The 26,241-nt window shown below is 47.9% G+C and overlaps 1 protein-coding gene across 1 annotated transcript in view; it reads right to left on the bottom strand.

The window, feature by feature from the left end:
- The window catches only part of MPL (MPL proto-oncogene, thrombopoietin receptor), a 301,040-nt gene that overhangs the window by 235,462 nt on the left and 39,337 nt on the right, over positions 1-26,241 (bottom strand). The window contains exon 2 of the mRNA XM_069642442.1: positions 4,716-4,848. Within this exon, the coding sequence (XP_069498543.1) occupies positions 4,716-4,848 (133 nt within the window). The remainder of the gene's footprint in view (positions 1-4,715; positions 4,849-26,241) is intronic.

Raw genomic sequence — 26,241 nt, forward strand, 5'->3', positions numbered from 1 at the left:
GGTGGTAGTGCCTACAACCCACACAACAAATACAAATTAAAAATGGAAGACAAGTGCTATGCCTCACATCACTCCTGCAATGTGTGCGGGCTGGGGCACCTGCCCCCGTGGCATCCGGACTTCACGGGTGTACCTCCAGACCAGACGCCTACTGATCTGGCCTGTATTCACAACCATGGCAGCTGTCTGATCATACTATTGCGCAATCGGTGCCTTTTCATTTGTTTTATGTTATTAGGTGCTTATGCTGCCAGATGACTGGGAGATAGGGCATATAACAGAAGGGTGGGGGTGGGAGGGATGTTCCTTCAGTAGAAGAAGCACAACAGTCTATGTTCAAGTAATTCCTTAAGCAGAAGGGAGCGCTAGGGGGTGCAGCCTTGTAAATTCAGGGTTCTGCCCACAAAGCAGTTGTACTCATCAGCTGGCTAGAGGGTATCAGGTGTTTTGAAGGGAATTTTAAGCAGCAGCTTAATGTGCAGGCCAGTAAGCCAATTGGGAGGGACCCAGATATGCGATTCAAAGTTTGGTGGCTCAGCAAGAGTCTTAAACCCAATGTGTATTTTTCTTGGCAGCAAGCTAAGAAACTCTCTGGTGGGAGAAATGCAATCTGGCTGACCAAAGACAGTCTCTGCATCCAGCGATCTATCCCTCTCCACACTCTCCAGAGGTGTCATCACATCTGTATCAGAAAAAAGACGTGATAAGCAACCCAGCAGTTTCAGAGATTAAGGAGTGAGCCAGCGCTACTCCTGAAAAAAACAAGGCACTAATACATAGCGTGGTACGAATCTAAACTCCAAATGAGATTATGCTTTAAATGTCTTCTGGACAATGCACCTTTGTAAAGATAACCATACACATATTTGTGCCTATATGGGTATATTTGTGTGGCTCTAGTTGCCTTGAGAGGCACTATGCGGGGTGAAATGGCCTTGGATGCCATAAATAAAAGGCAAGAGTCAGTGGGGGACAGCCCCTAAGTAAAAAGACCTTCCCTGAAATAATGTGGAAAAGAGGCCCTGCACTTTCAAAGCAAAAAGGAGCGAAATTGGGCCTCAAAACTTTGAGATGCCTAAAAATGGCAATTGCCTGGCATAAGGGTAAGACACATTGCAAAGCTTACCAAAATTATTGGAGCGCTAAAATAACATTCACAGAAACCACAGTCCACAGAACCCTCAATGGGATGTCAGCTATGTGAGCAGCAGTTGCAGTGAAGCAGATTGCCATCTGTCATGAACATTAAAGAAAATGAGTACATTCTGTGTTTCCCTTTAACTAAAGATATGCTCATCAAAATGTGTGCAAGATTTTTAAAATATGAACTTGGTTTCTGTTTATCATGAGCCCGTCACAGACGAAACAACCATGCACATAATCTATAATGAGAGGCTGAACTGGGTCTAAGCAGCTGCAGCAAAATGGAGTTTCTTTCACTGTTCACATGAATCAAATGTTCTTTTGTCTTTCCTTTAAAGTGACATAATTACACCAAAGCCTGTAATTATGATGTTTTCTTTCACCACCACATGCAGGGAACAACTTTGCAGTGATAGTTCAACATATTAAGTGTGTGCCTTTCAAGAGTTCAAGTCAATTAAAAATCGGAGCTAAAAAGTGAAATTCAACGGAGGGGGAAAGACTTTGGTTTCGTTTCGCTCTCTTTGCTTGTTAGTTCTTCAAATGTGAAACTGAATTCTTTCCATTGGTTGGCCTGGAAACCTAGAGAGGCCTGTAGCTTCTAACAGGAGGGGTTTCCCTTAAATATACAAAGAATAGAAGGCTCTGATATCAAATTCACAGTGTGGACAAGATAAGGTAGCTCTGTTCCCCAGTTTTTTTATGACCCAGGTCACTTAGGCAGCAATAGCACGTTACTTAGCTGTCAATTAGCTCTTGGAATGTGTAATCTAATCTCAACACAGAGCCCCTTTTGACATCACAGCCAGGAACAAGGACTTGCAAGGGTGGGGGCCAGGAAAGGAGTGGTTTCAACTGTCCATTGTACAGAATGGGAGACATGGTTTTTATAATATAAAATAGAATATTTATCCCACAATAATCATTTTGGGATTTCTGAAAAGGTGTCAAATAGGCCATACACAATTCAAGTTTTATATGAAAACATCATGGGACCCTCCTTGTGTAGTTGAGAGATATGAACATTTGAGGAAACATGTAGAATATGATTCATATTCCGCCCACCGAGCATTATATATTTCACGGATATAGTTTGTAAGTAAATGAGGAAAAACTGTAGCTCTGCATAGGAATGACATACAAACGTCTAAGTAGTGTCATTTGACTGGCAGTAAAACATAGAATTAAGAAATGCCTTCATATGTGTCAAAATATGGAGATTAAGGGCACGTGTCAGGCAGTGAGATTTCTATGTCCCTGAATCATACCTAGCCCCCCTGTCGAAGGAAGATGATGGATAGGTCTCCTACCCTAGCCAGTCCAAAGCACTCCCACATTTGCTGGACCTATAAGCCCACATGTGGGTTTGGAGGATTGAACATTAACAAATCCCTTTTGCGGAAGTCATGACACATTAGTGATGTAATTTTCTCTATAACTAGATAACCCTGCCTCAAATCAGGACTTTTCCTACTAATCCAGAGGCGAGAGGCGGGCGAAATCGGGAAGAACCATCCCAGCACAGTGAGGCATAAACTGCAGTGGAGCCAGGAGGTTTAGTAGCTGCCTTGGTACCCCTTGGAGGAAAAAGGGAATCCTTGACTGACCCCATTGGCTGTCCCAGCAGTGTCCTGACACCACCTGATGTCCAGTCCAGACCTCTCTGGTAAGTATAGTTACCCCAAGCCATAGCTTGCATAAGCCCTATATTCTTTAAGCATTGCCATAGAGATTCCCCCATGGAAAAATCCCCTCTCTGGTTTGCCTGTGTATTTCAGTAAGTTACGTATTGAAACATTCCTGTTTGCCCGTGTATTTACGTCATTTTCCCATTGAATAATTCCTCATTTGCTTGTGTATGGTAGCAATTCCCCTCTGGAGAATACTGATTTGCCTGCGTAAATCCTTAGTATATTTTTCAAAGTAAATCAATTAATTCCCCCATTGAATTTCATGGGATTGGTGTTGGTGGAATTTGAAACCAGCCATCTTTCCCTAGTGTTTTTGTTAATAGTTATAGTTATGAAGTGTTGCCCAAAAGAATGAATTCCATTGTGAGGTGAGAAATGAATGTGCCCCTGTGTTTAAATTGTGCCATGCTAAACATATTTCCATCTGCAACTGTATTTTCCAATTGTATCTCTCTATTTGTGTGCAACCCCTTTCCCAGAGCTTGCCTGTAATTTAAACCTCAGTAAAAATGAATTCCATTTGCATTTTCTTTCCCATTGAAATTGAGCTTAACATCCCCAAAAATGATTTTCCCTTTCTGTTCCTCATTCCCTATGGTGAGATAAAAACATATTTCCCTTTGCATTTTCTTTCACATTGCATTGAAATATCCAAAAACCGATGTTCCCCTTGGTGCTGAATAGTATTCTCTAAAGTCCTGCCCGTCTTTCTATGCTTTCCCAGAGCAGCTGAGATAACTGATTTAAAAACCCAGTTTTTCCATTTTGCGCTAAAAACGGATTTTTCCCTTTCTTTGCTTGCTCACCATATAGTTTCTATGAACTAGATTCCAAATCTGATGTTTACCTTGTGTTCCCACTCCTTGTCAATGCCTTCCATCTAAAACTGACAAGCCTAGTGGAGGTTTGGGTGGCGAGAGGGTGAGCAATGCTGGGACTCAATCCACATTTTTGACATTTTTGTGCGCTTGCATTTTCCTGTTGTTTGCATTCATTTTCATGGTGTGGTTTGAAAGCAAAAGTAATTTCTTGTACTATATCTTTTGAGTTATCGAAGTGTACTGTTCCATCAAAAAGGATATTGCGTTTTGTGTTGCCAGAACATTGGTGGCTGTTGTAATTGGTTCATTCTAATTTGACAATAAATAATAAATTAATAAATAGCTTATTGATACACACCAGCCTGGTTCCTAGTCCATTGTGACACGGGGTATTTGGGGAGGTTGGATGAGAGACGTATTGGAGGCCTTCGCAAAAAAGGACCTAAAGTGTGAAAATAAATCAAAGCGTTTTTATTGTACACCATATTCATTGCAGGGGAAGGAGATCCCTGGCTTGTGTGTGCCATGTAATAAAACCGTGACAACGAGAAGCTAGTGATAGTAGTTGCTGTCAACTTCACCAGGGTCTGCCAGGTACAAGCAGGAGCTGACTAGCTCCCAACAACGTCCATCCATTGCAGCTGTTTGTTGATGCTGCTGTTGTAAACATGTGAGGTGTGTGAAGAAAGCAGACCACTAGCAGTGAGGGTGTGAGAGCTCAGCCTTGGTAGGCCTTGCGAGTTCAGGTGGAGAACGCAAAGGCAGTAGGGATTTAGGAGGCCTTGTAGAGAGATGTTTTGGTACTTGGGTTTATTATAGTACATTGACTATGTATGTAATTTGTGTATGTGTGAATTGGTAAAATGAATGCAACAACTATTGTACAATGTACTATAGTGATTTTCAAAAGGTGTGATATTTGAACCACCTGGTGTGTTCAATTAATGATCACAACATTGTATTGAGTGATCTTTGTGTCACTGCCACGTTTTGTCGTGTTCATGAACGATTCGCAGAACGCTCACCAAGTGCTTGTCATGATGAAGAGGACAATGCTTACTCAAACCTGTAGAAGAATTGGTATTTTGTCTCGCTTTCATTCCACCCCTGTTCGTCCCAGAAGCAGGTGAGATCTGAAAATGTTCTGGTAAAGCAGATAATGTCTTCAGACTCCTCACGAAGAAGTTCGACATCTGAGAAGATACAAAAGTGGAGAACGTTAGGATCTGGTCTAATGACAGTGCTGCTGTAACCTGTGCTGTTGGTCTCTTGGGGGAGGGAGGTTGAGGGAAGGAGCTATTGCCGTCCCTTTGGGTTCTTAGTTGTGTCTGGTATACTTTGCAAGAGCAAGAGGGTTTGTGAGGGCTATGTTCTGTGAACCTCAGAAGACATGTCAGTGAAGATCTGATCTCTTGTACATTTCTGACCCTTCCATGTTTAAAAGGTGCTTATTTGAGTGACATTACAGGGTCATGGTGAAAAGGAGTAAATCCTCCCCATCTTTGGCGACGGGTAGGTGAAAATGTAATTTAGGGAATGTGCCCTGCCTTCATGTCTAACATTTTGAAAGTCAGAAGCATTGTTCATTGGAGCAACCAGGCTGCTCTTAGTATAGGCAGGTACAATAGAAAATAGATGACACTGCACACATTTATTTAGGACAACATAAAAACAAAGGAATGCTTACATTGCACACAACATACAAAATATAGAACACAGCTCCCTCGGACAAATATTACCCACACTCAATAAACATTAGAAAACATATTATAAGAAGGCCAATAATAATAACAAAATAATCCATTCCTGTTAGAATGAATATAGATGGCTACAGGCCCCATGAAGAGTTGAAATATTGAATAAATAAAATAATATAGGATCATGAGCAGCTCTGAAAGGCAGAAGCCAATATGCAGTGATTCAGCAGTTTAAATGGAAGGAATATACAATTTCTAACAGTGGTGTTCAACGTTTTTTTATAAATAAAATTCGGCAGTAGGCTGAATCAGATAAGCTAGGCGAGGATGGCGCTGTTGAGCAGCCTGCAAGATGGCTGCCTAGCTTTGTTGCTCCGTGGCCTGGTTGCTTTCATCCGCCTGAATCAGTGGTTCTATCCCTCATCCGAGGTTGAGGCAGAGAGCATCGTGCTGCTGGTTTACCTGGCTATCTACTGATATGTTTGTGGCGTGAATCGGACTTCTGGCCGCCTTGTTCCTGCACTGTCCGCCTGTTGCCTGAGGCCTCCTTGGCTGCGTGGCCGGCTGCTGCCCTGGTCGCCGGGGCCCCCTGGGGGCTGGCTCTCCTGCCTCGGCTGGCTGCCCTGCTGCGCTGAATCCTGAAATTTGAGCTGCGGGCTGGATTCCCTCCCCGCCCACCCAGCCTCCGGGCCGGGCCTCGCTCACCGCTGGGGCAGTGCTCCCTCCTCTCGGCCCCGTTCACACTGCTGCCGGGTGCCTGGTTCCTGCGCCATCCTAGTACGATTCCTCTCCCCGACCTGCCTTTTGGGAGCGGGCTGGGCGGCCAGCCCAACGACATCGAGCTGCGGGGGCCGCTGGAGCGGTCCCTCCCGCGTGGATGGCGGATACCGGGGTGCCTTGGTGGCCGCTCCTGCCCCGGCCGCTTGAAGCTGAGGCCCCCTGGGTCTCATGGACCGCGTCTTCCACTTGCGGTCCTGACGCCTTGTGCTTCCCCGGAGGCGGCCGTCCTGACACTACAGGCTGCCCGGCTCCTCCTGCCGCCTGTGCTGTGGTCTCCTGCCTGAGCGGCGGCCCTGCTCCCTCTTCCGCCAGGCTCCGCTTCGGTGTCGCACCCTGGCGCTCTGCTGCCCGGTGCCTCCATGTCCTTGGCGCGCTCTCCCCGTGGCCGGACCACGGCGGCTCGCCTGTGCGGCCTCCCTCCTCACTTGCCCCGGGCGCCTTCCCGCGGCTGACGGATCCTGCTCCTCCTCCGTTCGCCACTTTCCACGCATCACACTGCGGGGCCCGCCCGAGCGGTCCCCCGTGGCCTATACACCTGGCCTGATCTGCCTGGCGGCTTCTCCACTGGATCCGTGACTCTGTGGTGGAGGCTGGGGGGGCCCTGGTCCTCTGGTGGCGGTGCGCCTCTGCTGCTGGTGCCTCTTCGGCTGTCCGCCGCTCCTGGTTGGAGCCTCACTGGGGTCTGGGCCACTGTCTGCTTCTCCTTCAGCACTCTGGAGCCTACAGGTGAGGAGCGTGGGGCCTAGGACTGCTGCTAACCGCTCCCCTGCACCTTGTCACGCCTGGGGGCGGCGGCCTCCCCCCCTTCGCAGGACACAATTGCCTCCATATCTACCTGGTTACCTTGAAACTATGTGCCTTTATCCCTGCTGAGCCTGCACAGCCCCACGGTTGGCTTGTGTGGCATTGCTCAAGTTATTGTTCTTAATGTCGCCCTCTCCCCGTTCACCCTGCCTCTGGAGGCACCCTCACAGCCTCCCCAGATAGTGCATACACCTGCCTGCCCTCCTCGCCCGCCTGGCGGCTCGGGCTCGCACTGCCTTACCTGGCTGGTACTGTCTGCTGCGACCCGACTGGATCTCTGGTGTGCCTTCCTGGCTCTATCCCCTCTAAATTGCCTTGCCACTCTTGACAACTTGACACACTGCCTGTTCCTGCACAGTGGTATCTGTGCCTTGCAACACTCCGCCCTAGTGTATACCTTTCCCTAATCCCTATACTGCGGGTGGTCCTGCGTGGGCTGGGAGGCTGTAGCCCCTCCCGGAACTCTTGCCCGCAACAGCCCTGAGCCCTGGTGCGTGCAATTCACAAAACTGCCCTCCGGGGTCTCGGTGTGTCTCTGAACATGTCCGGCAAGTGACGCAGGGCCAACAAAACCGGGCGATGGACAAATATGCCAAAAATCTCTCTAGGCAGGAGCAGGGGGGGGGGCGCCTTGCCTCAGGACGATCCAGACACACCCTCATGTTCCCTTCAACCAGACCTTACAACACTGATGGAGACTATGGCCAAAAACTTTGCGTCATTTCATGAAAAATTAGATGACATAAACGCCAGTGTAGCCTCACTACGCACCAAATTGGATCAGCATGGCGCTAGGCTGGTTGAGGCCGAGACCAGGATTGGGGCCAATGAGGATGAGGTGCACGTGCTCCAACACGGTCTCTGACTTGGTGCGCGATATGAAGCAGGTCAAGGCGAAGTGTGATGACTTAGAGTCCAGATCCCGCAGGAACAAAATCTGCATTGTGGGGGTTCCGGAGGCAGCCCTCAAAGGCAAAATGGAACATGCAGTCGAGACCCTCCTGAGAGACCTCCTGGGTAATCCTCAACTCTCCCCGTTTTTCACTATTGAACGCCGTTTTTCACTATTGAACGCGCTCATCGCACACTGGCCCCACGCCCCAAGCCGGGCGATTTCCCTAGACCAATTATTGCTAAGGTTCTCAGCTTCAGGGATAGGGATCACATTCTACGTTTGGCTCGAGAAAAGGGTGAACTGAAACTGAGTCTCAGACTATCCGCATCTTTCCCGACTTCTCGGTCAGCGTCCAAATGGAGCGCAGACAATTCAATGGTGTGAAAAAATTGCTTAGGTAGAGGAAAGTGGAATACGCCATGTTGTTCCCTGCAATGCTGAAGCTCACCCACCGTAATAAATTGTACTTTTTCACGGTCCCTGAGGAGGCGGTGAAATTTATTGAGTCCCATATTCCTGTCCCAGGTCCGGTTGACGACCCAGGGGAGGAGGGTTGAGCTGGCCTGCCTTGCCCCCAATGCCTGAATCTTTTATTGTACCAATGGCACGCCTGTCATTTGCATTTTCCTTGCTATCTCATGTATCCTTTGTCTTGTATATTCATTGCTTGTCGTAAGTTGTTGTGATGTCTCCTGAAACTTAACATGGGTTACTGGTGTATGATCTACGGTATATTGCTCCAATCATGAGATCCTTTATTTCTATACCCTCTGCTTACCGTACTCTACTATGGTGTCTCCTCTAAACTTAACATATTTACCGCTGCACGTTATTCGGTGTATTCCACCGCTCAACCATCTCAGTCGGGCCCACAGCAGCAGTGACCCCCGCTGTGGTTGCAACGCCGAGTTTGGCTTGTTATGTTCACTGGTTTGCGCCCCAGTTGGGTGTGTGGGCAGGCCTTGCCCTGTTGGGTCTGGCACGATCGCCTTGGATCTTTGGGTGGGCTTTCGGGCACTGCTGTGTTGGGGGAGGCAGTGAGGGAGGGGGGGTACAGTTGTGGGATGTTATAACCAAAATGGTGAGGTAGTAGTGGCTTATGGCGCGATGCAGCGGGCCACTGTATTGGTGGCCGAAACTTGTTCAACAAATTATGTCACACGTTACTGGGATCCCCCCTAAAATGCTACTGAATAGCTATTAGGCTAATGTCTTGGAATGTCAGAGGGCTCAGCAACTTCACGAAGGCACGCAGGATTACTGCTTATGTCCAGAGGCATGGGGTCAAAATACTTCTCTTGCAAGAAACCCACGCCCTCGCACACCTCTCGTCCTCTCTCACCCCGGCGTGGGGCCCCAACAAATACTACACAGTGTACTCCTCACAGTCCAAGGGTGTCCTTATCTTGATTCACAAGTCCTTGGAATTCTCCCTCCGCACCAGCCATATAGATGTTGAGGGTAGATACGTAATCCTCCACTGTTTCCTTGCTAATACAGAATGCCTTCTGGTCAACACATATGCCCCGAGCATAGATGCAACCGATTTTTTTGATCACATTCTCGACATCCTCCTAGGATATGTTGGGGTTCCTATTATCTGGGGGGGGGACATGAATCTCATTCTAGACTCCGAATTGGACAGATCCGGAGCTGCACCCAGAGTAATGTCCAGGGCCGATCGCCGCCTCCATGCACACATGCTCACTGCCGGTCTGGTAGATGCCTGTAGAGCGCTCTACCCAATGTCTAAAGAGTTTACATTTTACTCCTCTGCCCATGACAGTCATTCCAGGATTGATCTTTTCCTTCTCTCTGCGGGGCTCATGGGCAAAACACTTACCACACAGATTCTGCCGCACACATTATCCGACCACTCCCCGATCACATTGGACATTGCTTTGCACCCGGCCCTCCCCCATCACTCTAACTGGCGGTTTAAGTCAGAGGCACTGCATGATATTGTCTTCAGGGCCGACATCCTGGCAGATATGATCTCGTTTTTTGATAATAACAAACGCCACGACACAACAGATGGGGTGAGGTGGGAGGCCTTTAAGGTTTTCATCAGAGGCATGTGTATCTCCAGGGAGGCCGGGGTCCTGAAAGACATTAGAAACTCTTTGTGCCGTTCTGAGTCCAGACTTAAGGAGCCGGAGCGCGAGTACACGACCACCCCCTCTCCACCCAAGCTTGCACAGATTCGAACTGAACTAGACCCGTTCGAGTCCCTTGCCCTCAGCGAGATAAGATAACTTGCCCAACCCGTTGCGGCCCGGAAGTATGGTGAGTGGGAGAGGCCGGGTCGCACCCTTGCCCGTCTTGCCCGGACCGAGGGAGGCAGAGCCCGGATTGATAGTATCATCGACAATGACGGAGTGAGACATTGGTCTGACCGGCCCATTCTTGAGACCTTTGCAGATTTTTATGCAACTCTTTATGCCCAGCAGCGAGAGCACAGCCCGCAAGACCTGGACGACCTCCTCGACCGCATCCCAATGTCCCTTATATCTCTAGCCACTAAAGAACAACTAGATACACCCTTCACCCTTGATGAGATCGCCGCTGTCATCTCGGCCATCCCTAAAGGAAAAGTTCCCAGTCCAGACGGCCTAACCGCCGAGTTCTATCAAGAGCACACTGCCCTTCTTTCCCCACGGCTTCATGAGGTTTGGGATGAGTCGCTGCGTCTTGCTACCCTTCCCCAGTCCCTGCATGTGGCTGTCATCACCGTGCTCCCCAAGCCGGGTACGCCTCTCGATGAATGTGGCTCCTACAGACCCCTGTCCCTCATTAATACAGATACCAACATTTTCGCCAAAATCATGGCAAATAGGTTCCTCCCCATCATGAAATATCTGATCCACCCGGACCAAAGTGGTTTTGTCCCTGCCCGTTCCACTGCCTTAAACATTCGACGTCTGTTCAATGTCATCTCTAGGATTGACCCCAAAGCCAACCTGGTTGCCGTGACACTAGACGCCCAAAAAGCGTTCGACATGGTCTCGTGGTAATACCTGTGGGCGGTGCTGGAGAAGATGGGGATCGGCCCATACATGCTGTCCTGCATTAAATTGCTATATACTAACCCCGTGGCCAGAGTCCTGGTTAACTCCCATCTGTCAGCTTCCTTCACCCTCCACAGAGGGACGTGTCAGGGATGCCCATTTTCTCCCCTGCTGTTCGCGATGGCTATTGAGCCCATGGCGGATAGTGTAAGAGACAACCACGCACGCAAAGGGATACGTCTGCGGGACACCCCCGAAATTATATCACTTTATGCAGACGATGTGCTTCTATACATTAGAGACCCTTCAGTCCATCTCGACCCGATCATTCGTGAAATAATCAAAATTGGCACATTCTCGGGCTTCATCATAAATTACACTAAATCAGAAATCTTTCCCCTCACACCCGCAACTTCCCAACCTGCATGCGAATTCCCGCTCAAGTGGGCCCCTGAGGGCATCAAATACCTGGGGGTCCAGGTGTCCCTCTCGAAATCCTCTTTATTGTCCGATAACTATGGGGCTGCTGCGCAATATGCTGAGGCCAGGATGAAAAGATGGTGTAACCTCCCCCTCTCACTATCAGGATGGCTGCCCCTAATAAAGGTGATCATAGTTCCAAAGCTCCTATACATATTTGCTAACGTTCCACTCTGGCCCGGGAAACAGTACTTTGCAGACTTGCACACGGGGTGCGCCCGCTTTCTATGTCATTCCGGTGCCGTGCGAAGGAAGTGACAACATATGACTCTACCCTATGAGAAGGGTGGCTTCAATGCGCCTGATCTCACCCAGTATTGGATAGACGCTCAGGCTCAGCTCGCTACATACTGGTACCACCACCAGGACCCCCCCCCGCATGTTAAGCTTGAGATCCTCGCGACTGGGGAGGTAAATGTCATGTCCTTGATCCTTTTCCACTCGTATCGCTCGGATGCCCCTGCTGACCCAGTGGCCTCCACTATCAGGGCGTGGCGACAGGTTCTGCTGCCTTACTCTGCCCCCCCCCGTATTACAAATGGCTTCCCTTGTAGTCGTTCCCGGGCCTCACCCCCACACAAGATAAGCTTCTTATGCATCACTGGTCGGACCTGGGATACAGGTCATTCTCCGACTTGTTCCCCAATGGGAAATTTATCACCCCACGTACATGGAAGCCAGGGCACTCCAAGTCCTCACTGGAGCTGCTGCAATACTTTCGTCTCAGGGCGGCAGTCCAAGACATGTGGCCTTCGTACCCAGACGAACCCCCGGAGTCCCCCGAGATCTGCTACATTGTTAATTCCGCAGGGGGTAGGGGCATTGTGTCCTCCCTGTATAAAATGTTTATGGCGCGAGCTTGGAACCCCCCCACACTGTTCGGGATGCTTGGAGCCGTGACCTGGGATTAGACATCACTGATGGCATGTGGACCAAAATGTGCATGCATACATGCAAGGTTTCCCTCAATTCCAGAGTTAGATGTGTTCAATACAAATTACTCAATCGCCGGTACTACACTTCTTACGCGGTTGGGAAATTTGCACGGGATCACTCCCACCCCTGCCAGAGATGTAGATCCACCGATGCGGACCACGCTCACATGTTCTGGTCTTGTGGGACATTGGCCCCGTTCTGGGAGGCGTTGCTTGGGGCCTTCTCTGAGATGGTAGGGTTCTGTGTTAACCCTGAGCCCCTGTCTCTACTGTTCGGGCTGTGGGAGGGGGCTGAGGCGAAACGGGTTGCTAGATTTCTGAATGTGGCAGCGATAGTGGCCAAGAAATGCATCCTGCAATGTTGGAAGCGCAGATCCCCCCCTTCACTAGAAATGTGGTTGAGAACCCTTACCTGGACACAATCTTGTGAGGAGGACTACTTCAACATGTTGCCCAGGAATGCTCGACCTAAAAACATATGGACAGAGTTTGTAGCTACCTGAACCGCAGGGTAGACCTGGAGCTTCTGTCCTCTCCCTCATCTCCTGATCAGGGGATTGATCAAACTATATGATGAATGGCTCTATTGTAATTAACTTGCTTTTATGAACGTATGAGACCTTCTGTAGAATCTGTGCATTATCATTCAAGCTTCAAATGTGAAATGTGTGTTGTTGTTGTAACCTGTATTGTGCCAGCTACTACTTCTTGCCAATAAAGAAAAGTTTTTTAAAAAAAAGATAAGCTAGGCGAGATGACATTGGACACCGTGTGCTAAGCAGTCTGAAGTAAATGTGTCATTCTCAGAACTGCTATTTTTCAGTTTTAAATTGTAACACATGTCTTGTGACCCAGAAAATGTGGGAAACACCTAGTCATGCTAATTAGCATCATATGAGGTAATTTAATTATTGTGCAATGCTTTACTTTCTATAAAAGAGTGTTTGAAATGGACAAGTGTTAGGGAGAATTCTCTGTTTAGGGAGAATTTCCTAACCTAGTGAGTCCCCCAGCAGCTTTGCTGGATTTCTGGAGTTTGTTTTTTTCATCCTGCCAAGAGTGAGACTCTTTTCTCCCACTCTTGGACATGATTTGTGGTAAATTGCATTGAATGTCAATGTGTTCGATGGGCTATGGGGTCTTTTACTCCATAGGGCCTCATGTGTTTTGCTATGTGTGTTACACAGCACCCTCCGTGCCGTAACACTGGGGTGTCCTAGGTGACCCCCACCATAGACTCCATACCCTGGGACTGACTACTGTCTCCCAGGGCATGTAAAGTCACCATTGGCTTTACTAGACCTAAATTTACTAACAGAACTAGTACAAACCATCCTATTGTGGATGTACTGGTAGGGGTAATTCGATTACCCCTGGGTCTGTTATTCGAGGGGGCATTGTCCCGTCCCCCTCGTCGAGTTTTGGCTGGTGGCAGTGGATACTACTTTTTATATTCGACCGCGAATATAGTCGTATGGGATTCTTCCCATTGTTCGAGGCTAATACCTTTTCACATTAGTCTCTAACATACCGCCGGTTTATTTGTCTTAAATAAATCCACCAGTTGGTATTTTCTGCCAGAACTCGGTTTTTAAAATGGCGTATGTGTTTGCCTCTGTAACTCCGAACTAAAGGTTGAGCCCTTTGTTCCACCTTTGGCGGGCTTCTGCACAGAAGCCCTCCAGAGTGGTGCCATTCTGTCTGGGTACCACAGGGGGTATGGGAGGGGGTTTAGGGACCCTGGACTGAGTTGCCTTGCCAACTCAAGTCGCACTCTGGTGTGATTGGCCCGAGTGGTGCGCCGCCCCGCTCACCACTTAGCATGTTTGATTGACAGCTAGGCTGAATGAATGGGGGTTTTCTGCATAAAAGCAGGGCTTTTGGGACTGGAACTTCAGAAGTCGCCACAGGACCTAAGAATCCGACGAGGGTAAAGCTGAGCCGACCTGCAATGACGACACCTCCGGTGGAGCCCTGCTGAACCGACTCACCACTTCCCAACGACAGAGGAGATCTCCCTGCTGGAGAGTCTTCTTCCCATGACTGGTGGGAACAACCAGTCCCTTGCTTTTTCTTCGCTTCCAGGACGTCTAGTGGTCGAATTGCCTGTGGTGAGCACCCTGGCAACCGGATAGCCACTAACCACTGTACCGCGACCAAAAGGTGGTGCCTTGTGATTGAGCACTCCGCGGCTGGTCTCTTCCCTGGTGGTGCAACGATCTTCAACTTTCCTCGACGACAAGATCATCTCATCTTCTGGCAAAGCCCCGACTTGCATCCACCACCAGGAACAACTGCCCCCGCCGGAGCTGCCTCTTCACTCTCAAGGTACTGTGTCCGCCTGGCTTCCCTTGAAACGGTTAGCGTGAGGTGTCTTAAATCCTTACCTTTCCATTGGGTCGCCTCCAGACCTTCTTAAACTTTTGTTCTAAACTGGTCCAACCTTTCTGTGACATTTTGCTACAAATACTTGAAGTGCATTTCCACTGTGGTCTTTTGGGACATACCGCCGTGCCTCTCTCCGAGTGGGCCCGGCCTCTGAACTTTGTGATTTACAGTAGACCCTGCCTTGCTTGCCTTGCATTTGTTTCGTAAAAGTGTTGGTACTAAGTTGGTTTCATACCCTTCCTTTTTCTCTCCCTTTCTAACGAATACTAGAGTGCCATCTAGGTTAAGCACTCACCTCTGTCTGCAAATAAGTGGTGTCTTTGAACCTAGACTTGTCGCAATATTGTTATGGGATTGATCTATACTTATAGTAACTGTGATTAAAGTTGTTTGCCATATTAGTGCCAGTGTGTTTTCCATAGATGTGTTTTTAAATAAATAATTATATATCTTTACACCGAAGCTCTGATCCATGTCTGCTTGTTCTACTGTGTAAATTTCCCTATCTTGTATACTCCAAATATGGCCTAACTCGTCTTGAGAGAGGTCTGACTGCTCAGCCATGCTACCAGGTAAATCTGGGTGGTGCAGACTGCTACCAATTGGGTTTACTGCTAACTCCTGTAGACTTAAACTTTTTGCAGTGGTCCCAGCAGGAACTGCACAGGTTTCTGCCTAACACTGGTGTACAGCGGTGGGATTCGTATCGAGTATACAGTTTAGAGTGCTTTTTCAACACTTTAGGAGAACTAACCACAAAGCTTAGCACTAAAAAGCAACTTTCAAAAAACATGTCTACTATGGAAGTTTAACGGCAAGAGTCCTTGTCAGGTGAAAATACTGAGAGTTTGAGAGCTCTCTGTAGACAAGAGAATCTTTCTGTAAAAGGCAAGAAAATAGAACTAATAGCAAGATTGCTGGAAAACCAAAGTCTGGGTACTGGATCAGAGGACCCAACTTCTCCAGCAAATGTAGATAACAGTAATGGTGTTGATCTAAATCAAAGTTCTGATGTTAGTGATGAAGAGGCTGAAGAGGAGGGAGAGGCTAATGAAACTGTCACCCCTGTTCCTCTGTCTGCCTTGCCAGCTGTACCTACTGGGCCTATAGAAGGTCCCACACTAAGTCCTCAAGTCCTTGAACTAGAAAAAATGAAAATAGACTTGGAATTCAGAAGGATTACTGCTCAAACTGAACCGAAACACCAAGAAATGCAACAAATTCTTAGGCTCAGAGAACTGGAGCTCAAGCATGAGTTAGAAATGAAAAGGTTGTCTGTCGAAACTGCCTCTGTCTCTGGCTCCTCTAGAAGTTCCAGTCCCAAAAGACCCCGGATGCCTAAGGAATTAATTGGTATGTATGAACCAAAGTTGGATGTGTTGGATTGGCTGAGTTTGTTTGAGTAGAATCATGGGTTCCAGAACATCACAGGTAATGAGCTACTTACCTGGTTGTTCTCTAGGCTCCCCCCTGTTGCAACTGATGTGGTAATGGAGTTGGGGGAGGAGGATAGGAAAGAGTATGAAAGTGTGAAACTAGCTTTGATAGCTAGATTTGGGAAGACCCCTTCCCAGTATCTTAAGAGGTTTAGATTCCTCAAAAAGCATGATGGTACCCCTTGGGCTACCTGGGTGAGTGAAGGGTTGAAAAACTTAGAGGGATGGATTAAGGGTTACAAGGTGAACACTTATGAGGGTATGAAGAATCTTTTTATGTTGGAGTCTATTTATGATGCCTGTTCTCCTGAGCTCAGACAGCACTTGGCTGATTCGAAGGAATTGGATTCCAGGAAGCTAGCTAAGGCTGCTGACTTGTGGGTTGCCAACAGGGCTACTCATAAGGATTCTGGGGCAACTCAGCCTAAAAAAGACTCGAAAGAGAATTCTAATAACTCAAATTCCAAAGAGGGCCCCAAACAAAACCATAAGGGTAAGCCACAAGGAAAACCACAGCAGAATAGTGTACCTTCTGGTGCCAAACCCGAGGGAGGCCAGAACAAGCCACCATTCCAGAAAGCATTTGGAAAATGTGTTTTTTGTGGCTCTACTGACCATGTGAAAGGAGATCCCAGATGCAAGGGTAAACCTTCAGGAGTCCAGCTTGTCTCCTTAGCCTTCGCTCCAGAGGAGGAAGTCCAAATGGCAAGTGGAAACTTTCTACTGCTGGCTGATGAACCCATTGGAGTCTCAGCCAGTGTTTCTTTAGTGTCTCTGGGTTTGTGGGAACAACAGAAGTTAGATGTCTATAATTCTATCCCAGATAATACTAAAGAGTATTATAAGGACAGTGTCCAGGTGAATGGCCAGGAGACTCCTGCCATTAGGGACACTGGAGCCAGCATAACTGTGGTGGATACATCTTTTTTTCAGGCTGAGGATGTTGCTAAGGCACCCAAATGCCTCACCAAGTTAGCTGGAGGGCCTGTGCAGATGCTTCCCCAATTACCAGTTCTCATCCAGTGTAACGACATGACTGTGAAGATACCTGTCAGCATACAGAGTGAGGTACCAGGACGAGTTCTGTTGGGTAACGATTTAAAAACTCTCGGAGTTGTGTCTCATACCCCCAGACCTCCTAGTAAACGGTTACAGGAGCTAACCAGACCTGCAAGGGAGAGAACCATGAGAGGTACTCCCCAGGAGATGATGAAGAAGGATATCACTCCTGCTCCACTGGAATTGTCAGCTGCTGTCTCAAAGAAATCAAAAGCGAAAGGGAAACCTAAAACTTCTATACCGAAACCAGCAGCCAGTACTTCAGTGCAGCCAACAAGGACTTCCCCTCGGTTGTCCACAGTTACACCCGTAACTCCCCCTCCAGCTGAGGCTGAGAGAGTGGTACAACCCTGTGTGATAGAATTAGACTCTGGAGAAGAGCTAATGGAAGGCCAGGAACTCATTGGAGATCTGGATCCTGTTGACCATCCTGAGCTGCAGTCTTTACTGGCAGAAGGTGGACCGAACAGGGCAGACTTCAGTAAGGGACAGAGGGAATGTCCAACTCTGGAAGGTCTTCGCCACCAGGCAGAAGCTCAGGCTGAAGGGCAAGAGCTTGGGAAATACCGGTTGCACTGGGAAGATGGCCTCTTCTACAGTGAACCGACCGAGTCTGAACCTGGAGACTACAAACGACTTGAGGTACCCCAAGAGAACAGACAACCGTTCTTGCAGTTAGCCCACGAGATTCCTTTGGCTGGTCACTTGAGTTTCAAGAAGACCAAGGAAAGGCTCTCTCTCTACTTTTATTGGCCAAAGATGGGGGCCGAAGTAGAAAAACACTGCAGGAGCTGCCACACCTGCCAGACCTCTGGTAAGGTTGGCTCCAAGAATGTGGAACCTTTAATGCCTCTCCCAGTTGTGGGAGTCCCATTCGAGAGAGTAGTGATTGACATTGTTGGTCCCCTTGATCCTCCCACCTCCTCAGGCAACAGGTTTATACTTGTTGTAGTAGACCATGCTACTAGGTATCCTGAGGCAATTCCTATGAGGACTGTTACAGCTCCGGCTGTGGCTAAGGCCCTCCTTGGTATTTTTACCAGGGTCGGGTTTCCTAAGGAAGTAATCTCTGACAGGGGGTCAAACTTTATGTCCCACTACATGAAAGCCATGTGGAAAACCTGTAGAGTTACTTACAAGTTCTCAACAGCTTACCACCCACAAACCAATGGATTGGTAGAAAGGTTCAACCGAACCATGAAGAGCATGATAGGTGCTTTAGAGGAACCCCTTAAGCGTAAGTGGGACCTTCTACTGCCATGCCTTCTCTTTGCTTATAGAGAAGTCCCTCAGGAGGGAGTAGGTTATTCTCCCTTTGAGCTTCTCTATGGTCATCCCGTCAGAGGTCCATTGGCCCTGATTAAGGAGGGGTTGGAGAGTGCTCCTTCCCCCAAGCCAGTCAGAGTGACTGACTACGTGATAGGTCTCTGGAGGAGAATGTCGCACATGATGACGGAAGCAAGTAATAACTTGAAAGCTGGACAAGCGTTGGTCAAACACTGGCATGATCAAAAGGCTAACATGGTTGAGTTCACGCAAGACCAGCTCGTTCTCGTTATGATCCCAACAAGGCAGAGGGCCTTGCAAGACAAATGGATGGGACCCTTCAGAGTTGTGGGTAAAGTTGGAGAGGTCAACTATCTGGTGGACTTGGGCAATCCCAAGGAGGCTCCGACAGTCTTCCACACCAACAGACTCAAAGCGTATGTCTCGAGACCTGATGTAGGAGCGTTGCTTCTAGCATCATCAGAGGAAGAAGAAGAGAGTGAAGCTCTTCCGGATCTCCTCAGAGGCTTACCTTTAGACGAAAAAATTGAAGGAGTAAATCTCTCTTCAAATCTGATACCTGAGCAACAAGAAGAGTGCAAATCTATGTTGAATCAGTTTGCCTCTCTGTTCTCACTTTCACCAGGCTTGACCCCTTGGGGCCAGCATGACATACTCACTGGTGACTGTCTACCAGTCAAAAGCAGAGGATACAGAATGTCAGAAAGTGTAAGAACCCACATCAAAGGTGAGGTCAGCAAGATGCTTGATCTCTACTAGTCCATGGTCTAGCCCAGTTGTGTTAGTACCAAAGGCAGGATCTAAAGAACTTAGATTCTGTGTGGATTATAGAGCTCTTAATGCAGTCACCAAGACTGATGCCCTCCCTTTGCCAAGAACAGATGAATTGGTGGATAGACTTGGTTCAGCCAACTTCCTCAGCACATTTGACTTGACGTCCGGCTATTGGCAAATAGCCCTGACAGACCATGCCAAGGAGAAAACTGCATTTTCTACCCCAGCTGGCTTATACCAGTTTAAGGTAATGCCTTTTGGATTGAAAAATGCACCTGCTACATTTCAACGGATGGTAAACCAGGTTCTGAATGAGATGGAGGACTTCTGCATGGCATACTTGGATGACATAGCAGTGTTCAGCAATTCCTGGGAAGAACATGTAACCCACCTAAGAGATGTTTTGCAGGCTCTTGGACGAGCCAATCTGACCATAAAGGTGAGTAAATGCCAAATTGGACAGAGTAAGGTAGTCTATCTCGGACATGAGGTAGGAGGTGGAGAAATAAGGCCTTTGCTCAGTAAGATTGAAGCTGTGCAAAATTGGACAACACCTACTACTCAGACCCAGGTGAGAGCCTTCTTAGGTCTCACTGGGTATTACAGGAATTTCATTGAGAACTATGGGACCATAGCTTCTCCTCTGAATGTCATCCCCTCTCCAAAATTCCCTAAGAAAGTTAGATGGAATGAGGAGTGCAGTCAGGCTTTTGAAAACCTGAAAAAGGCTCTTTGCCAAGCCCCAGTACTCAGAGCTCCTGAATACCACCAAACTTTCATTGTGCAGACAGATGCTTCAAATTTAGGAATAGGTGCAGTACTCAGTCAACTGGATGGGAAAGGTAGGGAGCACCCCGTTTGCTTCATCAGTCGCAAGCTGAAGGATCCTGAAACAAGGTGGGCAACGATCGAAAGAGAGTGCTTTGCTATCGTGTGGGCTCTGAAGAAGTTTAGGCCATACTTGTATGGTTCTACTTTTGTCATTCAGACTGACCACCAACCCTTGAGATGGTTAATACAAATGAAAGGGGAAAACCCAAAACTACTGAGATGGTCAATCTGCCTGCAAGGGTTTCATTTCACCATTGAGCACAGGTCAGGATGTCACCACCAAAATGCTGATGGTCTCTCTAGGATGTATGTCATCGACTAGAGGTATGAGATTCATCCAGGAGTGGATTATATCCTGCTGTCCCTTAGTCTCGGGGGGGGGGCGAGTGTTAGGGAGAATTCTCTGTTTAGGCTGCATTTCCTAACCTAGTGAGTCCCCCAGCAGCTTTGCTGAATTTCTGGAGTTTGTTTTTTTCATCCTGCCAAGAGTGAGACTCTTTCCCTCCCACTCTTGGACATGATTGTTGTTGATTTCTTTGAATGTCGATGTGTTCTATGGGCTATGGGGTCTTTTACTCCATAGGGTCTCATGTGTTTTGCTATGTGTGTTACACCGCACCCTCCGTGCCGTAACACTGGGGTGTCCTAGGTGACCCCCACCATAGACTCCATACCCTGGGACTGACTACTGTCTCCCAGGACATGTAAAGTCACCATTGGCTTTACTAGACCTAAATTTACTAACAGAACTAGTACAAACCATCCTATTGTGGACATACTGGTAGGGGTAATTCGATTACCCCTGGGTCTGTTGTTCGAGGGGGCACTGTCCCGTCCCCCTCGCCGAATTTTGGCTGGTGACAGTGGATACTACTTTTTATATTCGACCGCGAATATAGTCCTATGGGATTCTTCCCATTGTTCGAGGCTAATACTTTTTCACATTAGTCTCTAACATACCGCCGGTTTATTTGTCTTAAATAAATCCACCGGTTGGTATTTTCTGCCAGAACTCGGTTTTTAAAATGGCGTATGTGTTCGCCTCTATAACTCTGAAACCAAAGGTTGAGCCCTTTGTTCCACTTTTGGCGGTCTTCTGCACAGAAGCCCCCCAGAGTGGTGCATTCTGTCTGGGTACCACAGGGGGTGTGGGAGGGGGTTTAGGCACCCTGGACTGAGTTGCCTTGCCAACTCAAGTCACACTCTGGTGTGATTGGCCCGAGTGGTGAGCCGCCCCGCTCACCACTTAGCATGTTTGATTGACAGCTAGGCTGAATGAATGGGGGTTTTCTGCATGAAAGCAGGGCTTTTGGGACTGGAACTTCAGAAGTCGCCACAGGACCTAAGAATCCGACGAGGGTAAAGCTGAGCCGACCTGCAATGACGACACCTCCGGTGGAGCCCTGCTGAACTGACTCACCACTTCCCAACGACAGAGGAGATATCCCTGCTGGAGAGTCTTCTTCCCCTGACTGGTGGGAACAAATAGTCCCTTGCTTTTTCTTCGCTTCCAGGACGTCTAGTGGCCGAATTGCCCGTGCTGAGCACCCCGGCAACCGGATAGCCACTAACCACTGTACCGCGACCAAAAGGTGGTGCCTTGTGATTGAGCACTCAGCGGCTGGTCGCTTCCCTGGTGGTGCAACGATCTTCAACTTTCCTCGACGACAAGATCATCTCATCTTCTGGCAAAGCCCCGACTTGCATCCACCACCAGGAACAACTGCCCCCGGCCGAGCTGCCTCTTCACTCTCAAGGTACTGTGTCCGCCTGGCTTCCCTTGAAACGGTTAGCGTGAGGTGTCTTACATCCTTACCTTTCCACTGGGTCGCCTCCAGACCTTCTTAACTTTTGTTCTAAAACTGGTCCAACCTTTCTGTGACATTTTGCTACAAAGACTTGAAATGCATTTCCACTGTGGTACTTTTGGGACATATCGCCTTGCCTCTCTCCGAGTGGGCCCGGCCTCTGAACTTTGTGATTTACAGTAGACCCTGCCTTGCTCGCCTTGCATTTGTTTCGTAAAAGTGTTGGTACCGAGTTGGTTTCATACCCTGCCTTTTCTCTCCCTTTCTAACGAATATTAGAGTGCCATCTAGGTTAAAGCATTCACCTCTGTCTGCAAATAAGTGGTGCCGTTGAACCTAGACTTGTCGAAATATTGTCATGGGATTGATACATACTTATAGTAACTGTGATTGAAGTTGTTTGCCATATTAGTGCCAGTGTGTTTTCCATACATGTGTTTTTAAATAAATAATTATATATCTTTACACCCAAGCTCTGATCAGTGTCTGCTTGTTCTACTGTGTAAATTGACCTATCCTGTGTACACCACATACGGCCTAACTCGTCTTGAGAGAAGTCTGACTGCTCAGCCACAGCTACCAGGTAAATCTGGGTTTTGCGGACTGCTACCAATTGGGTTTACTGCTAACTCCTGTAGACTTAAACTTTTTGCAGTGGTCCCAAAGGGAACTGCACAGGTTTCTGCCTAACAACAAGCACTGAGTCCTTGCCATGCTAACTGACATCTATGGCATGAGTAACTTCTCACCGCCAGCAGAAGAAAAATAAAGCTTTTGCTGTCTGGACAATTACGTCTCTGAAACAGCTTTCATTGATTTATGACTGGGAAGACACTTCTTTAACAATGGGCACAAGCACCCCGGTGAACACAATGTGGTCGACAGAAGAGTACAGCTGGTTTGCTAGGTCTGTGAGCAGGAGGACACAGTAGGACGAACCCCAGGTGGAGGTAAGGGCAGTGAAATTGTGTCACAGAGAAGGAAACATGTATGGAGAGAAGAAAACATATTAAGACATTCCCTAGCCCATGCTGCAAGGCCTCTCCAATGTGTGACATTTCCCTTGGCTTGTTGGAATGAGGCAGAGGGAATCAGAAGGGGCGGTTGTCACAAGAGATGGGAGGTCACAAAATAATCACAACTTCTTGTAATTGTGCCGTTTATTGAAGAAGCTCTCACCTAAAACGTACAGAACATGACTTGGGCTTCTCTTCTTGGACCAGCACCCTGGCACTGGTTAGACTAGTCAGAAGAGTGAATAAATGAGGCAGTTCTTTTAATGCGCCCTGCTCTTCTGGCTTCATAGTGTCATACACTCAATTCAGCCAGTGCCCATACATTTTTCATCATCAACTACCCCACAAGCTAATCATGTATTGGAAATAGTCAAACAACCTATATGACAGACAGATCACGGTTGAAGCTTGCTGCAGAGAGCTGTATTGGATAAACAAGTTACAATCTGAAAATCCAACAGCCATGAATGAACCGATCTACCAGCAAATCTTTTTATCAATTTATATGTTTATTGAGCGATGGCTTCAGGACATAACGTAGCTATTTATAATCATAGGGGGAAGAACACAGTGACGGAAGCAGAGAAAAAGGGAGCGAGGAGCTCGCAAGAGGAGGGTACAAGGGCAGGCAATTGGCAGCAAAGGATCTACAAGCAGCCAGGGCAGGAAACAGCGAGGAGCAGATCACTGAGTCTTGAACTCTCTCCTGCACTGTAGAAGCAATCTGGCAAGTCTGATGTTGATTGAGAGGAGGTTCCAGAGTTTTGGGGCATAGACAGAGTAGGCCTGTCTTCTGGTTATTTCCTTCCTGCACCAGTGAAGTTCAAGTCTGCAGATGTCTTTAATTCTGGTGGATCGCAGGCCTGCAGAGATGCTGCATTTCTCAGTGAGGTAGCTTGGGGACTTGAGGGGGACAGTCTTATAGATGAGGCAACAGTATTTGAAAATGATACAGGCTTGCTGTGGGAGCCAGATACTTAAACAAGTATCTGTCCTTGGTTCTCAGATCCCATTGATTACTTTTTGAAAGACCCTTCCAAAGTTCCGAAGTCTGAGTTTGTATGCAAATGTCTTCCAGGAGATTGTTTGCTTGAGCTATAAATATTGTGTGAGGAAACATCTTGGGATATGCCCGATCTCCCGGAGGTTCGTAGTCTGGACGTCGAGAGAGGGCGTCAGCTATTAGATTTTGTGTTCCGGGAACGTGGTGAATCTGGAACTGATATTGGGCAAAGAAGAAGGCCCACTGAGCTTGACAGCTATTCCTACATTCCAAGGCCTGCAGTACTTGTAGGTTTCGATGGTCCGTGCGGACCTGGACAGGATGTTTTTCTCCGAGGAGTAGATGGCGCCACTCGGTGAAGGCTTGACGAATGGCTAGCAGTTCCTTTTCCAAGACTGAGTAATGGGTTTCACTGGGAGTTAATGTCCGTGAAAGGTAAGTGATGGGGCCCCCATCCTGCCCCCGAATAGCTGTTTGAGAATGGCTCCAATAGCGTAGCTGGAGGCATCTGTCTCCACTATGAATGGTTGGTTGACATCAGGTTGAGCCAGGATGGGGGCTTGTGTAAACTCAGTCTTCAACCGTTGGAAGGCTTCCTCTTGAGCCGTGGTCCAAAGGAAGGGAATGTCTTTTTTTAACAGGGCAATGATTGGTTGGACTATCTCGGAAAAGGAAGGTATGAATTTCCTGTAGAAATTAGCTAAGTCCAGGAAAGACTGGATTTGTTTCACAGAGGTGGGACTTGGCCAGGATAATATAGCCTTAACCTTGGATTGATCCATTCAATGCCTTCTGGACTAAGGACAAATCCTAGGTAGTGTATATTAGAAGCATGGAAGATGCATTTCTCGGGCTTTGCCAGGAGTTTGTTTTCGCGTAGTCATTGTAACACTGCCTTTACATGTTCGTCATTCTTGGAAATGTCCTTCGAAAATATTAGGATGTCGTCCAAATAGACAATCACAAAAAGAAACAGCATGTCTGAGAACACCCTATCCATGAAGCGTTGGAATACCGCCGGGGCATTAGCAAGTCCAAAGGGCATGACCAAGTATTCATAATGACCAAAGGGTGTTCTAAAGGCTGTTTTCCACTCATCTCCTGCCCTAATACGAATCAGATGGTAGGCACCCCTGAGATCCAACTTGGTGAAAACAACGGCGCCCCTTACTGCCTCCAGAATGTCCGAGATCAAGGGTAACGGATAGCGATCCTTAAGGGTGCATTTATTTAGACCTCGATAATCCAGACACGGTCTGAGTTCCTTGGTATCTTTCTTGGGGACAAAAAACAGTGAGGCCCCTGCTGGGGATTTAGAGGGTCATATGGTGCCATTTGCAAGATTAGTATCCAGGTATTCTAGAAGGGCTTTCTTTTCAGGTTCGGACAAGATGAATATCCTTCCAAAGGGAATCACAGCGGAAGTGTCAGTTTCTATAGCACAGTCTTCTGGTCTATGGGGAGGTAACGCCTGGATAATGGCAGAAGAGAAAACATCAGAATATTGCTGGTATATCTCCGGGACCCGGATAACGTTTGAGACTGAGATGGTACCTTGGTGATTCGTAGGAGGTCCTTCTGATGGTGTCGGAGCGAGGTCTGACATTATGCAGTGGGACATGCAAAATTCTGAGCCCAGGAACAAGGAACCCGCTGTCCAATTGATGTACAGAATGTGTTTTTGAAGCCAGGGCATTCCCAATACCATTGGGTAATGGGCCGACTTGATGATGTCAAATTTGATCCTTTCTCGATGGTGGTTTATGGCAAGTTCGACGTCCTTTCGTCTGAAGGGTTATGGGTCCTGAAGAAAGGGGCCTTCCATCAATAGCTTCTACAAGTTGCATAATAGTCCGGGATTCGTAAGGAATATGGTGTTTAAGAACCCATTCTTGGTCTATGAAAATCCCCATAGCTCGACAGTCCACCAGTGCCAGGATGGGATAAGTTTCCTTCTTGGATGGCGATAAAAAGGCCTGTAAGATCACCAAAGAATTTTGTCCAGGAGAGTTCAAGGATGGAATTGATGTGGAGCAGGCATCTCTCTCCCGAACCTGTGCTCCATCTAGGATCGGGAGCTGGCGTTTCCCGAGCGCCGTGGGGGTGCTATTGGGCACTCTCTTACTAAATGTTTGTCTGATGCACAATACATACACAACCCGGTATGGATCCTACGCATTCTTTCTTGGGAGGATAAGGGTCCACGGAATGCCCCTAGCTGCATAGGTTCAGGCTCGTTGCTCGAAGTGGAAATACCTTCAGGGCTCGAGGTTATTCCAATGGGGTTCTTCTGGAGTGGTAGCTTGCTTTTCTTTTTCTCTGCCTTTCTCTCCTGAATGCAAAAGTCAATCTGCAGAGCAAGATCCATTAGGGCCTGATAAGAAC

The sequence above is a fragment of the Ambystoma mexicanum genome, chromosome 1q (genome assembly GCF_040938575.1).
Source record: "Ambystoma mexicanum isolate Mex_15411 chromosome 1q, UKY_AmexF1_1, whole genome shotgun sequence".
NCBI classification, from domain to species: Eukaryota; Metazoa; Chordata; class Amphibia; order Caudata; family Ambystomatidae; genus Ambystoma; species Ambystoma mexicanum.